This window comes from Psammomys obesus, unplaced genomic scaffold, assembly GCF_907164565.1.
Source record: "Psammomys obesus unplaced genomic scaffold, mPsaObe1.curated_primary_1811, whole genome shotgun sequence".
In the NCBI taxonomy this organism is placed as follows: Eukaryota; Metazoa; Chordata; class Mammalia; order Rodentia; family Muridae; genus Psammomys; species Psammomys obesus.
In genome coordinates this window covers 42,954,471-42,969,443 of record NW_026593286.1, presented here as the reverse complement: position 1 = coordinate 42,969,443, position 14,973 = coordinate 42,954,471, and the positions used below count along the sequence as shown (strand labels likewise).

At 38.2% G+C, this 14,973-nt stretch overlaps 1 protein-coding gene across 1 annotated transcript in view; it reads left to right on the top strand.

Annotated features, from left to right (window-relative positions):
- The window catches only part of Col3a1 (collagen type III alpha 1 chain), a 36,383-nt gene that overhangs the window by 13,184 nt on the left and 8,226 nt on the right, over positions 1-14,973 (top strand). Inside the window, exons 8-39 of the mRNA XM_055616861.1 lie at positions 381-434; positions 1,386-1,439; positions 1,605-1,658; positions 2,670-2,723; positions 3,085-3,129; positions 3,261-3,314; positions 3,823-3,867; positions 4,478-4,531; positions 5,023-5,121; positions 5,614-5,658; positions 5,770-5,868; positions 6,055-6,108; positions 6,216-6,323; positions 6,992-7,045; positions 7,571-7,669; positions 7,967-8,020; positions 8,162-8,260; positions 8,527-8,580; positions 8,690-8,743; positions 9,074-9,127; positions 9,654-9,707; positions 10,195-10,239; positions 10,796-10,894; positions 10,981-11,088; positions 11,335-11,388; positions 12,017-12,070; positions 12,153-12,206; positions 13,164-13,217; positions 13,569-13,676; positions 13,953-14,006; positions 14,291-14,344; positions 14,721-14,882. Of these exons, the coding sequence (XP_055472836.1) occupies positions 381-434; positions 1,386-1,439; positions 1,605-1,658; positions 2,670-2,723; positions 3,085-3,129; positions 3,261-3,314; positions 3,823-3,867; positions 4,478-4,531; positions 5,023-5,121; positions 5,614-5,658; positions 5,770-5,868; positions 6,055-6,108; positions 6,216-6,323; positions 6,992-7,045; positions 7,571-7,669; positions 7,967-8,020; positions 8,162-8,260; positions 8,527-8,580; positions 8,690-8,743; positions 9,074-9,127; positions 9,654-9,707; positions 10,195-10,239; positions 10,796-10,894; positions 10,981-11,088; positions 11,335-11,388; positions 12,017-12,070; positions 12,153-12,206; positions 13,164-13,217; positions 13,569-13,676; positions 13,953-14,006; positions 14,291-14,344; positions 14,721-14,882 (2,187 nt within the window). The remainder of the gene's footprint in view (positions 1-380; positions 435-1,385; positions 1,440-1,604; positions 1,659-2,669; positions 2,724-3,084; positions 3,130-3,260; positions 3,315-3,822; positions 3,868-4,477; positions 4,532-5,022; positions 5,122-5,613; positions 5,659-5,769; positions 5,869-6,054; positions 6,109-6,215; positions 6,324-6,991; positions 7,046-7,570; positions 7,670-7,966; positions 8,021-8,161; positions 8,261-8,526; positions 8,581-8,689; positions 8,744-9,073; positions 9,128-9,653; positions 9,708-10,194; positions 10,240-10,795; positions 10,895-10,980; positions 11,089-11,334; positions 11,389-12,016; positions 12,071-12,152; positions 12,207-13,163; positions 13,218-13,568; positions 13,677-13,952; positions 14,007-14,290; positions 14,345-14,720; positions 14,883-14,973) is intronic.

Here is a 14,973-nt window from a genome sequence, read left to right as displayed (position 1 = left end):
TGTATACAGTAGAGATAAAGATGATAGTCTTCTAGAACCACATGCTATATAAATATGCAGAAAATAAGATGAATGTTATGTTAATAAACTATTTCAAAGTTTAGAGAAATGTATTTATCTTTTCTTTAGTCAATTACTCAAAATATAAAAAATAAAAAATATTTAGTATAAGATATAGATACAAATTTAAATTTTTCACTAAATTTTAATCAACAGTAAATTAAATATAATGAAGGTATAGTAATAATTCAGTGTAATTTCTATGATAAGAATGACAAAAGGATGTTTCAAAGTCAGGTTTCCTTCCAGAATGAACTTAACATACAACAACAAAATGTTACAGAAAATTTTGATTAAATCTGTTATTTTCCTTCTTTAAGGGCCCTCCAGGACCTCCTGGTGCTATTGGTCCATCTGGTCCTGCTGGAAAGGATGTAAGTATTTGTAGGTTGAATAGAAATATAGCAAATTTCAACTTAAATGATAAACTGTCTATACTGTGTGCCATTATAGATGAATCTTAGAAATAAAAACCCTTTTCCAAAATGAAGTATCAAACAAACATTTTAGCTCATATTAGGACTTGGAGGCTTTCCCACAACATTTTGTATTGAATAACCTAGTTCTGAAACTGCCTTTCATAAGGGTTGTAGCCAGCACTGGTCAGTACTTCTGGGGTACAGGGGGCGTCGGGTTCTCTTGCTGCGACCTTCATTAGCAATCTTGTAAAACATTATATGTCTGAATCACTGTTATAGGAGAGTTGTTTTTTTTTTTTTTTTCACTTTTCAGGATATTATTATCTTATCTAAATAGTAATCCCTGTTGTACTTGCAAAGTTATACAATATTTGATGAATTCTAAACTAATGGAACCCTCAGATACACTTCATTTTCATTCCAGGAGTAACTATTTTTTCTTTCCTTTTTTTCATATAGAATTAATGTATTGATATCATTACTTTACAAGCGTATTTTATAAATATTAAGTATTCTCTTTTTTCCTCATCTAATTTTTAATGGTAAATTCCTTTCATTGACTTGAGAGAGATCCAAATATTTCAGAGATGCAAGATGTCTGCATTGTTTCTTCATAGGTTATGTCAAGGTGGGAGGAGTCTCCCTCGGTCCTTCTAATAAGACAACTGATGTCACACTGAGCAAGTGACAGTCACCTGTAATCCCAACACTCTAGAGGTGGGCGTGGGAGGTTCAGAAGTACAGCAATGCCAGGGTTATCTAGAAGATTCTGTCTCAAATAACTAAATAATTGGAAAAAAATCTGATCTCACAACTGTATGTTCAGTTCAACTAGACTACTCCCCATTCACGCCATCACATTTCTCTGTACATAAGCCTTTATATATTCCTTATTTCTTTATCTAGGGAGAGTCAGGGAGACCTGGACGACCTGGAGAGCGTGGACTGCCTGGACCTCCAGTAAGTATGCACTGGGTAAACTTCTTACAATAGTCACAAGTATTTCAACAAGTATTTAAAAATGTATAATCAAATTGAACTAAACATTAAAGTTAATGCATTTTATCACTAGATATTTATCTTTTTTGAATGTTAATTAGCATCTTTCCCATGAATTACTTTTAGGGTATCAAAGGCCCAGCTGGCATGCCTGGATTCCCTGGTATGAAAGGTCACAGGGTAAGTGGTCCTAAGCCTAATCATGTATTTAGATATAATTTATAAATGGACAGAACATCTTTGTTTTTAATAAAACATTAGGTAAAATCAACCAATTCCAAAATCTATCAACCTAAGAACAAAATTTACTAAACTATGTTTTAATCTTCTGTGCTTAATGTTCTAATCAGACTAAATTGAACTTTCTCATTATTTTTAATTATTTTCAAATAAAACTATGCCAGATATCCTCAGCTGTACAAAATACTTTACATTTTTTAAATTAGCATTACAGATAGTCATATATAATAAAGACCAGGAATGAAATTTTTTGTTTGTTTTCATTATTATCATGTATTACAGTTTATTCAATTTGTATTCCAGCTGTGGCCCCTCCCTTGTCTCCTCCCAAACCCACCCATCCTGCCTCTTCTCCTGTTATGCCCCTCCCCTAGTCCACTGATAGGGGAGATCCTCTTCCCCTTCTATTTGACCCTAGCCTATCAGGTCTCATTAGGATTGGTTGCATTGTCTTCCTCTGTGGCCTGGCAAGGTTGCACATCCCCCCCACCCCCAGGAAGAGGTGATCAGAGATCCTGCCACTGAGTTCATGTCAGAGACAGCCCCTGTTCCCCTTACTAGGGACCCCACTTGGAGACTGAGTCTATAGGCTACATCTGAGCTGGGGTTTTAGGAACTCTCCATGCATTGTCCTTGGTTGGGGGGGTCTCTTTCTCTTCAGGGCTTCTAGGACTCAGTTTTTTTTCTCTTTTTCTTTTTTGGCTCTGTTGGTCTCCTTTCGGAGCTCCTGTTCCTTAAAGGTCTTTCTATCTCCCCCTTCTTTCATAAGATTCCCTGAACTCTGCCCAAAGTTTGGCTGACTCTCAGCCTCTACCTCAATCAGTAGATTCTCTTAGAGGCCCTCTGTGTTAAGCCCCTGTTATGTTCCCTGTCTTCTTCTAATGTAAAACTTAACAACCATTTTGAATTGTTAACAAATTTTTAATAATTTTTCTGTTTTAAAATGTCTAGGGCTTTGATGGCCGAAATGGAGAAAAGGGCGATACGGGTGCTCCTGGACTGAAGGTGAGTTGCATCACACAAATAAGTGAACTCATTTTCAGTTTTGGAATTATGCTATCATTTATTTTATGGGGCCTAACATTGTCTTTACATATATGTCATTATTGGCATAGCCCCCTCAAAGCTTCCGTGAAAGCTGATAACAGAGAATCTGGCAGAGAAATATCTGTGCACTCCAGTGTGACTAATGAATAATATGCTTAGTCCTAGAGTATTTAAAATACAGAAATTTAATTATCTAGTACCTAAAATTAAATGTTTTATAACTGTTTGATATTACTAAAGAATTTTCTAAGATACAATATTTGTAATGTCATGTCAAAGTATCTGTAATACAAAATAGTAACATTTTGTATATCTCTAGGGTGAAAATGGTCTTCCTGGAGAAAATGGAGCTCCTGGCCCCATGGTAATTATGTTTCCTCTCATATGCTGTTCAGTATTTGTATTAGCCATCCAACCCTTTCTCCTTTCTCCTTTTGAGATGTTCTCACACATGCTAGGCTTACAGTAAGATCATACTTTTACTTTTACCTGTAGGGTCCCAGAGGGGCTCCTGGTGAGCGAGGACGGCCAGGCCTTCCCGGAGCCGCTGTGAGTATTGCCAGTGTTACCCAGATAAAGCACAGGTTGCCTTTCATGAAAAACTCAAGTTCAGCTCAGTCAAGCTTTGGCGGGAATGCTATGGAAAAGAATGTGGTGTATTTGCTACTTCTGCTGATCATTTAGAATGAGGTGGAGGTGTCCGTTTTATTCATTCATCAATGAAACCAAATATCTGCATTCATTTCTAAAAACCCAGAATCCAGGCATGCTACGGGACACCAGTGAGGTGCCTCAACATTCTAACACTGACTCTAAAAATATGTGATGAGTAACTGTATCTTAATATGCTTGAGAAAAATTCAGTTCAACTGAGCTTGAATTGCAGTTATAACATTATTTGTAATTAACCTTTTGTAATTAGGACAATTTTTGAGACAAACTTCTTTCCATATTTAAGGAGAATTCAGTGTAACTGAGCTCAAAATGTAATCTAACATTGCCTTTACATAACCTTTCATAATTGAGACAACAATTGAGACAAACTTCTCTCTTTTAGGGTGCTCGAGGCAATGATGGTGCTCGGGGCAGTGATGGCCAACCAGTGAGTAACTTTGCATCTAATCCTGCTGTGTCCACAATGCTTAGAGATTGAGGAGTATATGTGTTATTGTCATATTATTAATATATAGCAAACCCATATTGTCTCTTACAATGGAAACAATTTGTAGGCCCAGTACTCAATAGTATCCATCAAGATACAATTCAAACTGATACTGACCTTATAAACAACACCGTCTTCTAGCCATGCCACGTATTTTCAGTCACTTTTTGGCATGTATATGGCACTTGTGTTTAATATCCAGAATTGGATATGTCAAGTAAGATTCATGCAAAAGAGGTGGTGATATTACCTCTATTGTGCAAAGAAGAGTACAAAAGCTCAGAGGTGAGTATCCTGCACATTCACAGGATTTATGAAGAAGTGGAGAGAAATACGGATGTCCTCACCTCAGATTTAACTCTTTTCTTATCTTACACAATGCTTCTCTATAGAATAGTCATGTGTGAAAGGCAAACCCTATTTCATTTACGTAGTGTCTTCTGTATTTTAGGTTGGTCATGTATCATTTCCTGGAGGTTTCATTTGAAGATTATTCTAGATGCTCAGTCTAACCAATTTTCATTATATATAAGCTGTACATTATTTTTAGGGTCCTCCTGGTCCTCCTGGAACTGCAGGATTCCCTGGATCCCCTGGTGCTAAGGTAAGCATGTAGTTCTTTAGAAGAATGTGTAATATCTTATAGACAAAAAACACATTGATTGCTTCCCAAAAGTTGACTTGTAAAATAATCAAATGTATACAAAGACCATTAAAGCCTCAATTTAAATGATTCTCTCTCTCTCTCTCTCTCTCTCTCTCTCTCTCTCTGTGTGTGTGTATATATACACACACACACACACACACACACACACACACACACACACATATGTTAACGATTCATATGTGTTATCTCTTCTGAGGGCTTCGGTTTTGTTGTTGTTGTTTTTGGTCCTTTCTGGGAAACAAGTAGAAAATGACCAGACCCATACCTCCCTTTGTTCTCTGTTCTTATGATTAAGGAACTTTTGCTTTAATTTTAGTATATAGCCAAAGAACTATAGTTTTAGGGAAATAAACTTAAACAGAACTGGGGTGTAAGTTAAGTTATTAGAAGTGGAAAGCAAAACTGACTTTTTGGATTTGATTCTTTAGGGTGAAGTTGGACCTGCAGGTTCCCCTGGCTCAAATGGCTCTCCAGGACAAAGAGGGGAACCTGGACCACAGGGACATGCTGGTGCTCAAGGACCTCCTGTGAGTAGTAGATAAGGCCGAGAGGAACTGAGCTGCTAGGCTTTCTCCATTGATGGGTGCTTCAACACTGCTATTGGTCAAAATGGCTTCCCTGAGAAAGTGCAGTTTTGTGTTCTACCCCAATTTGGTTATTAGTGAGCATGGTAGTCTTAAGGGTTGTGTGTTATTATAGAATTCATGAATTTTATATTTACATAATATAGAGAAGAGAATGGATAGGTTAGCTATCCGACGTTTTGCAGGTTTTCTACACTAACCACCAGCCAGAATATAAACAAAACCAAAAACTTATCTTATTCATGTAATATTTAGTAATTTAGACCAAATACATACTATCTGACTTAATTAATAGTTATGTTTCCTACCAGTATATGTTATGCTACTATTGGAGAAATAACATTTTCTGCATAATACCTGTCAGTAAATATATTCTCTAAACCAAGAACTCTCAATACAGTTGTGTGAATATGCTCTCTTACCTTGTGTGCCTAGGGCCCTCCCGGGAATAACGGCAGTCCTGGCGGCAAAGGTGAAATGGTAAGCAGCTTCACTCTCAGCTCAGCCATACACAGAAGATTTAGGTATTTAATTCAGAGAGTAGAAAAGAAAGTCCATGCTTGCTGAATGGTGGTGTTTGTGTTGTTTTAGGGTCCAGCTGGCATTCCTGGAGCCCCCGGACTAATGGGAGCCAGAGGACCCCCTGGACCAGCTGGCACTAACGGTGCACCTGGACAACGAGGTCCTTCAGTAAGTTCCTCTCTTCTTCAACGCCTGGAAGTTTACACTTAACACTCACAACAAAACACTGATACTCCTTTTTCTCCTCCATTTAGTTTATATAGCTCTCCCTCTAGCTGTAGAACACCCAGTTGATTATGATTTTGTTCTTCAAATCCTCATTGTTTCTAACATGGAAATTTCACTTCATTTTAGGGTGAACCCGGCAAGAATGGTGCAAAGGGAGAGCCAGGTGCTCGTGGTGAACGGGTCAGTACTAAAGCAACCGGGATGGGTCCTCAGAAAACTGCAGCACAATGAGAAAGTAGTGGGTTAAAGTTTCTCCACTAAATTTAACCAAAATTCTTTGTTTTTAGGGGGAAGCTGGTTCCCCAGGAATTCCAGGACCTAAGGGTGAAGATGGCAAAGATGGATCACCTGGAGAACCTGGTGCAAATGGACTTCCAGGAACTGCCGGAGAAAGGGTATGTTTTCAGGGTTACCTGCTTCACCTTCAGGGTACAGTAAATTTGATTATTTCTTTTTCTATTTGTTGAGAAAGGATTTTACTTATAGACTGGGCTGGCTTGGACCTTACTCTGTAGCCCAGGCTAGCCTCAAACTCATGGCAATCCTCCTGTCTCAGCTTCCCCTAGTACTTTAATTGCAGATCCAAACCACACCAGTTTAGGAGATAACAAATATCTGTAATGGTGAATTGTTTTTACAGTGCCTCACTATAGGCAGGCCTCAAATTTAGGAACCTGCTTAACTCTGTCTTACAAGTGTTGGGATTGAAGGTTACACCACCATGCCCTTCTGCCCTTGCTTTTCTTTTCTTTGAGTGTCCAATTTAAACTTAAAGCCCCAGAGAGTTTCAGTTTGCTTTTTGGTTTTGTCTGTGCATTTGGTTGATTGGTTGTGATGTAGGCTTTTTGAATTTTTAGTAGTTTAGTTTTATCTTTTGTTTCATTTTTCAGTGCTGGGAACTGACCCCATGACCTGTACTTGATGGACAATGCTCTACCACTATGTTAATCCCTGCTTCCCATTTAAAGATCTTAGCAACATAAGAATATCTGTATTGCTACCCATGAATTATGAACAAGTTTTAATCTTTTAAACTTAAATGTTTAACTGTCATTGCTTTCAGGGTGCTCCTGGCTTCCGAGGGCCTGCAGGGCCAAATGGCGTCCCAGGAGAAAAGGTAAACATTCCCAAATGCCATTACTACAAACAGATATTTCTTCTGTATGTTATCCCATTAATGGAAGTATAGCTATCTGAAGAAAATGTATCAGAATAACAAAACACAAATCACGTCCTACTGACTCTTCTGCTTCATTACTGCACGAGCTTGGTGACATTACTTTGTCTGTGTCAGTGATGACTGAGAAGCCCCTTATCTCAATGTCACTGAGAGAACCATAGACATCATCTAAACATGCAGTGAAGGCGCTAAAGTAACATCTAATCTATGATGATGCTTAAGATCAAGTGCATATAAATAGACGGTGAAGTCCAATTTAATATTGTTAATAAACATGAAATAGTTATCATAGTTGTCTCAAATTTTTTCAAGATGACATTCCAGACTAAAACAGATGATCTTATAGAGCAGAACTCAACAACACACCAACTTTTCTTGAGAGGCCAAATAACTCCAATAGTTACAGATTAAGTATTGTCAGTGTTTAAGCCAATCTCTAAGGTTTGTTATCTCACAACTTAGGGTCCTGCTGGAGAGCGTGGTGGACCAGGTCCTGCGGGGCCCAGAGGGGTGGCTGGAGAACCAGGCAGAGACGGAGCCCCAGGAAGTCCCGGAATAAGGGTAAGGAGACACGCTTATTTGACAATACAAATAATGACTGATTGAAGACAACTTCAACCAGACAATACCTTTCAGAAGGCGCAAAGAAACAAACCAAATTTATTTAAGAAAATATGGGTCAAGACAGATCAAGGAAGAAAAGAAAATTATATAGTTGACTAAGATAAGTTTTCAAACAACAAATAGGGATTATATTTACAAGGCTACGTATATATGTATATATGGAAACATCAAAGCTGTACAAGAATGCTATACTTTTTCATTTTAAGTACCCTGACTTCTCTGTTTTTCATTTAGGGTGTTCCTGGAAGCCCAGGAGGACCAGGCAATGATGGGAAACCAGGACCTCCCGTATGTACAATTATGACATCTTTTATAACTAGCCCACTAAGAAATGAAATGCATACTTTGGCTTTATCAAATATATGGATGTATTATACTTTGGTTTTTTGTTCATCAAACCCTGGCTAAGGCAGTTGTTTTTCTTACTAGGGAAGTCAAGGAGAAAATGGTCGCCCTGGTCCTCCTGGCCCATCTGGCCCCCGGGGTCAACCTGGTGTCATGGGTTTCCCTGGTCCTAAAGGAAATGATGTAAGTTATGTAATTTCTTCAATAAATATTTGACATATAGCCTATCATCTTCTATATGAAAGTGCAAAGATACCTAAGGCTTAGCCTTAGCCTCTTCTTTGAACATATGTGAAAACTGAGCAGCATATAAGAATAGAGACAAATATTTAATTGGCTATGGGTGTGTGTATGAGTATGGCTTTGCATGTGTGGAGGGTCAAAAACAGGGTTTGGACATTGATTAGTTATTTTATTTTGATTGTGTAAACCCTTGCTCTTTTCTTTAGGGTGCGCCTGGCAAGAATGGTGAAAGGGGTGGTCCTGGAGGACCTGGCCTTCCAGTATGTGTCTTTTGTTTATATCTAGCTTTCTAATAATTTATCTAGCTCCAGCCTCAGTAATTCATTGTTATATGTATTAATTCTGCTTCCTTGACTGTTATTATTGTAGGGCCCTGCTGGAAAGAACGGTGAAACTGGACCTCAGGGTCCCCCAGGCCCAACCGTAAGTATTCATATGATTGCAGATAGATGTGGGTGGAGAGAGAAGAGGGTCAAGACTTCAAAAATTATGTTATCTCTGCTATTGTGCCATAACATTTCACCAAGCAGTTACTAGACTCCCTTACTTTATTATTACATTAAAAACTGGCATTAACTATATATTGTACTTAATTTGCCTTGAGTATCTTCTATAGCCCAAGTTTCCCTACTCTCAATAGTCTTACGTTTTAAAGTAAGCAATAGGCCTACTAATATATGAACTGCAGCTTACATAGGAAAGGATTTTGCAAATTTACAATGGAGTAAGTATATCATTGTGTTTCTCAAATAGGGCCCATCTGGTGACAAGGGAGATGCTGGGCCCCCCGGTCCACAAGGATTACAAGTAAGAGCTTATTGTTTGAATGTTATTAGCATTTAAGAGAAAATTCCATATTTCATTTTCATACATATTTTTGCTACATAAATACACTTCAGCATTTTTGTGACTGTGCTACATGTTCTTAAAAACTTAGTTTGTAAGCCTTTCTTCCATCTGGAAATAAAATGTTAATAGTAGTTTCTTCTATGGCTATTCTAGAATACATATCTAAAGTTATTCCAAATAAACCGAAATCCTATAGTTCTATATGCGTGCACTCATTTTATATTATAATAAAAGTCCATATAGCCAAATTCCTCTGCTCTTATTCATTTGTATATACAGAAAACAAAAAATACAGATATGAGCAAAAGTTTGTAAGACAAAACTATCCCCTATATGTCATTGGTTTGAATAAGGCAAACATTTTGAACCTTGAAAAATATGAAAATCGTATCATGAACTACCTTGAAAACCATGTTTACATGTAAAAAGCTTTCACCGAGCCTTGTTTGAAGTGCTCACAGAATGCTGTTCTGCTGATTTGTAGGGCATACCTGGTACCAGTGGTCCTCCAGGAGAAAATGGAAAACCGGGAGAACCGGTAAGTTTTACACTATTTTTCAAAATTTAGCAATTAAAAGAAAAAAGTCAAAATCATATATCAGTTACTAACTTTGTATGTGCTTGTAGCTGAGTTTTGATTGTGTAGATCAATTGATAACATGCTTGCTAGCATGTATGAAACTCTTGGTGAGATCTCTAGCAGAATGTAAACCAAATGTCTGCTGTTCTTCCCATTTCCTTTGGAGAGCTATGTAGGGTTATCAGAAGTTCAAGGTCATCTTTGCCTAAATAAGTTTGAGTTACATGAGACCCTGTTGCAGAAACAACAGCAAAACAAAGATGAATTACTTATAATGCCACTTACACAGAGTTTAAATTTTATATAAAACAACAAAATTAATTATGGTACACAGCTTCAAGATTTAAACACTTGTACAATATGGGGCATGGCAGATGCTAACGTTGCTTATACCTGTGTAATGCATACGGACAAATGTTTACCATAAATGATGTTGACCTCCTAGGGTCCAAAGGGTGAAGCCGGTGCACCTGGAGCTCCGGGGGGCAAGGTAATTTCTTCTCTAACTTTTCCACCGTGTTAGGGAGCAACTGATTAGGGAAACATTTTTTTTTTTTTTTAAAAAAAAGTACATTGAACCAAAAGGGTCTTTGCTTAGAATAAGATTGACAGTATTTGGTAAATCCCTGTAAGCAAACTGTGATCATTTCAAAGGCATTAAATTTTCCCCATTGAATACTCCATTTCTCTAACAGTAATAAGCTCCACAGACTTAGCCACTCAAGAAGAAACATTGCTGGTGCATGGGTTCCCTACAGAGAACTGTCCTGGTGGGAAAAGACTAAACTACCTGTATGAATAATGACAGTAATTACTTTAAAGACACTTCTACTTTAATCAGGACAAATACACATCTCATCGTTTTACACCTTTTAAAAGGTTCCTGTTCTCAACAACTGATCAAACTTTTATACTCATAAAAATTTCAAAACTATTAAAAATTATAAATTTAAAACCTAGTAGACATAATCAAAACTATGTAATTTGCAGTGCATTTTCTCTCTGAAAGTGTGATTCTAATGTGGCTCTTACATTTTCAATGACAGGGTGATGCTGGCGCACCTGGAGAACGAGGACCCCCAGGAGCTGCAGGGACCCCTGGTCTTAGAGGAGGAACTGGACCCCCTGGCCCTGAGGGAGGAAAGGTAACTGTTGTTTCCGAATCCCCTAGACTTTAGAGGATGCCCTTCAATTGTTTTCTTGTCATCTGCCATGTATCTCTTCATTGCAGGGCCCTGCTGGTCCCCAAGGTCCTCCCGGTTCTTCTGGTTCTCCTGGTCTACAAGGGATGCCAGGGGAGAGAGGAGGTCCTGGGAGTCCTGGTCCAAAGGGTGAAAAGGTGCATTTTGTTTTTTCTTGATTCTACAATAAAACAGACCTTCTAGATTAAAGGAAAGCCACATTACTTGAAACTATTTCCAAAATTATTGTTATTATTTTCAGTGAAATTGGACATAGACTGGTATAACAATTATTATCAAAGTGTCAACTCTAAGCCCAGCAAGTCCTGAGGGTTGCTCTTCTTGGTCGCCTTTGGTGGAGATGGGGAGACTTTTACCTGGTGACACTGGCTTTTGTTTGGCAGGGTGAACCAGGGGGTACTGGTGCTGATGGAGCTCCTGGAAAGGATGGGCCAAGGGTGAGTAGTCACACGTGTGAGCCTTGACTATACATGATGTGTGGTAGACCCTACTTCAGCTTTTAGTGTTTCAAAGAACTACTCTTGTTAGATGATACCATGTGTCACCACATTTTGGGCATTAAAAAAGACACTAAAACTATTTAAATTCTTAGCTTGCAGCTATTCCCTAAGGATGGAGAGAATCCTTACTGATATAAAAAAGCCAGGGATGACTATCATAATGTATCAATAAAATCAAAGTGATTAATACTGCTAAGAAATACAGTTTTAAAAAAGATGTTACCATAAGATTTTATTTCACATTCAATTTATTGTCTCTAAAAAAGGTGAAAAAAGGAATGGCTCAATAAACTCTCTTATTTTAATTACCTTCCACAATCATACTAACAGAATATTGAATTTACTAGACTCATATTTATACATAGCAATGAACATATCATTTGAGCCATGAGAGAACAAAAACCTATCCATTTTAGTAGATAAATGTCTCTACTCTACACTTTATTTAATTAATTCAAGAAATAATGTTTTTGTATTTGTTTTTGGGTTTGTTTTTGTTTTTTTGTTTTTTTTTTTTGTTTTGTTTTTTGTTTTTTCCCAAAACTAAAAGTGCTTCTTTTTGCAGGGCCCTGCTGGTCCTATTGGGCCCCCTGGCCCAGCTGGGCAGCCTGGAGAAAAGGTAACAACATTACTGAAAACAAAAATCAGTCTTTGATTTAATAGATACAGAAAAGTGACAGCATTGTTTGCTCCTTTCCCAGGGTGAAGGTGGTGCCCCTGGACTTCCGGGTGTAGCTGGACTCCGAGGCGGTCCTGTAAGTGTCGAAGGCATTTTCAATATACTCCCAACCCCACAGGGGCCATCGCTTTGTTCTAGTAGCTTTGCCCCTGGTACTCTCTGGTCCTCATGATTAAGGCTCTATGTTTAAAATATATGAGATGCAAGAAAATGTTTAAAAATTTTAATTTTTTTTTTTAAAAAACAGATTATTTTAAGGTTTTAAGGATTATTTTCTGAATAACTCTGGGGAAAGTAAATAAATTGAAAAATAGTATACATTTCTAAATGAGCATTTGTTTTTAATGAATCAGCCATATTTTACAACTCAAGGATATGTCAACCAGCAGACACAGCCTTATACAATAGAGTTAGCCCAATCACTCAGACAGGGTCCCAGCTTCCCACAAGCATTCTGTTCACTACGACTCATTAGCATAAAGATAAACATATTTGTTTGAAAAACTTAGCTCAGAGCAGTGAGTGTCTCTCACTAGAAGAGGCTTTTGTAAGTGACGTCATCCCACATGCCTGGCTAGTTCTATTTTTATACTTATTTATGTGATATAGGAGCCTAAATGAGCATTTCTTAAACTTGGCCAAAAGCTTCTTCCAATTAAAAATTTGTTTGCTTTTAAAAAAGCTTGACACTCAAGATACGTCATGTCTGTTTGTTTAATCAATGAACTTGTTATGTTTTACCTTTTTGCCAAATTTAAATACTTTATTTTTAGAAGTTATATATTTAAATGTATTAAGTATTTGAAGTCTTTAAGGATATATTCCTTGCAAGGGATGTCACATTCAAAGGCAGAAGAAATCAACAGTCCTAGAGTTCTTCCTTCTTAATTTTGATAAGAAGTAAAAAAGACTTCTAGAGTAAGCTGTTTGCTGCTTTAGCACATTTCCCAATACAGAAAGATGAGATGCTACAGAGATGCATAACCGCTGTGGGAAAGGCCTTCACAGGGACTCATAATATATGTTCCTTCAGGGTGAAAGAGGTGAACCAGGGCCTCCAGGACCTGCCGGCTTCCCAGGTGCCCCTGTAAGTATGGATATATCTAAGCATGAATGTCACAATGCGTATTTTATCATCTTGATGAAAACTAGCAGACACAAGAGGCAGAGCAATAGCATGATTTTCATTTTCAAATTAATAACCCTTGAGAAGACTTTGTCTCAAGTGGCAAATCCTATCTCTGTTCTTCCTCTTTTCTTACCATCCTACTCTGACTGATTTGCTTTGGCATGTGGTCAGGGAACCTCATCTCCCTATTTGATGGTAACATCTATCTTAAAAAAAAAAAAATCAGCTGTGTTCTAAACAGAAAGAATGATAAGCCAAGTGTGCTGTGAAGGAAGTGGGCTCACAGGCTGTCGCTGTTGCTATGTGCAGGGACAGAACGGTGAACCAGGTACTAAAGGAGAAAGAGGCGCCCCAGGAGAGAGAGGCGAAGGAGGCCCTCCCGGAATCGCAGGACCCCCTGGAGGCTCTGGACCTGCAGTAAGTCTTATTGCTAAACCGTACAGTAAGGCATTTGGGTTAATTAATAATTAATATTTTATTATTTTTGTGTTATGGGAGGAGGGTGTAATCTTTATAGGAATATAGTTCATAATTTTAATTTTGGCTTCAGTAGTTGAGATATGATCATATGTGAGCTATTTTAATCTCCTCAGGGAGCGTTACTGGTTTCCCAATGCTTAACATTAACGATTTTGTCAATTTTTTTTATTTTGGTGCTGTACTCAATATGCCTTTCCTGCCCTTTATGTTTAGGGTCCTCCTGGTCCTCCAGGTGGCAAGGGTGAGCGTGGAAGTCCTGGTGGTCCTGTGAGTATTAATTCTCTTAACTATCACACTATGAACTGTTATTGAATAGATTTATTGATTCCAATCTATGTGAAGACCAGCTAACAACACTAGAGCCGGAGAGAGACCACAACTGTCAGTCAGTCAGTCTTTGGTAGTTGTGTGTAAACTCAAAGGGAGCAGGGCAAACCATAAATGATTGCAAGAAAGAATTCAGTTCCCAGTCCATTCCTTATCTTCATATCTGTGTGTTTACAGATTTGTGTTCTAGTTTTCCACTAATGAGTACATTGCCATTTCAACAGGGTGCTGCTGGCTTTCCCGGTGGGCGCGGTCTTCCTGGTCCTCCTGGCAACAATGTAAGCTCTTTCTAGTCTTTTTTTTCAATGTACCTTATAGAAGGATGTCATAAATCTAGGATAAGAAAGTGGGTTTTTTTTTTATGTATAAAATTTTAGCATCTACCAAATCCCATATAAAATAAAAAATAAGTAAAAGGCAAGGGGGAAAAAAACCATTTGGGACTGGAGAGATGCCTCAGTGGTTAAGAGCACTGTCTGCTCTTCCAAAGGACCTGGGTTCAATTCCCAGCACCCACAAAGCAGCTCACAACTGTCTATGCCGCCAATTCCAAGGAATCAGACAGCTGCACACTAATGCACATAAAATAAAAAATAATAAAATATATTATTTAAAAAAAACTTTCAAGTATGTTTAAATGTCGATTATTTACAGGGTAACCCAGGCCCCCCAGGGCCTAGCGGTGCTCCCGGCAAGGATGGCCCTCCAGGTCCTGCAGGTAACAGTGGTTCTCCTGGCAACCCTGGAATAGCTGGACCAAAAGGTGATGCTGGCCAGCCTGGAGAGAAGGGACCACCTGGTGCTCAGGGCCCTCCAGTAAGCACTTTCATTGTTCTGATGATAGGCCATATATTCTGATAACAAATTTAATTAGAGAAATAGAGTTGTGTAGCAATGAGCTGAATCT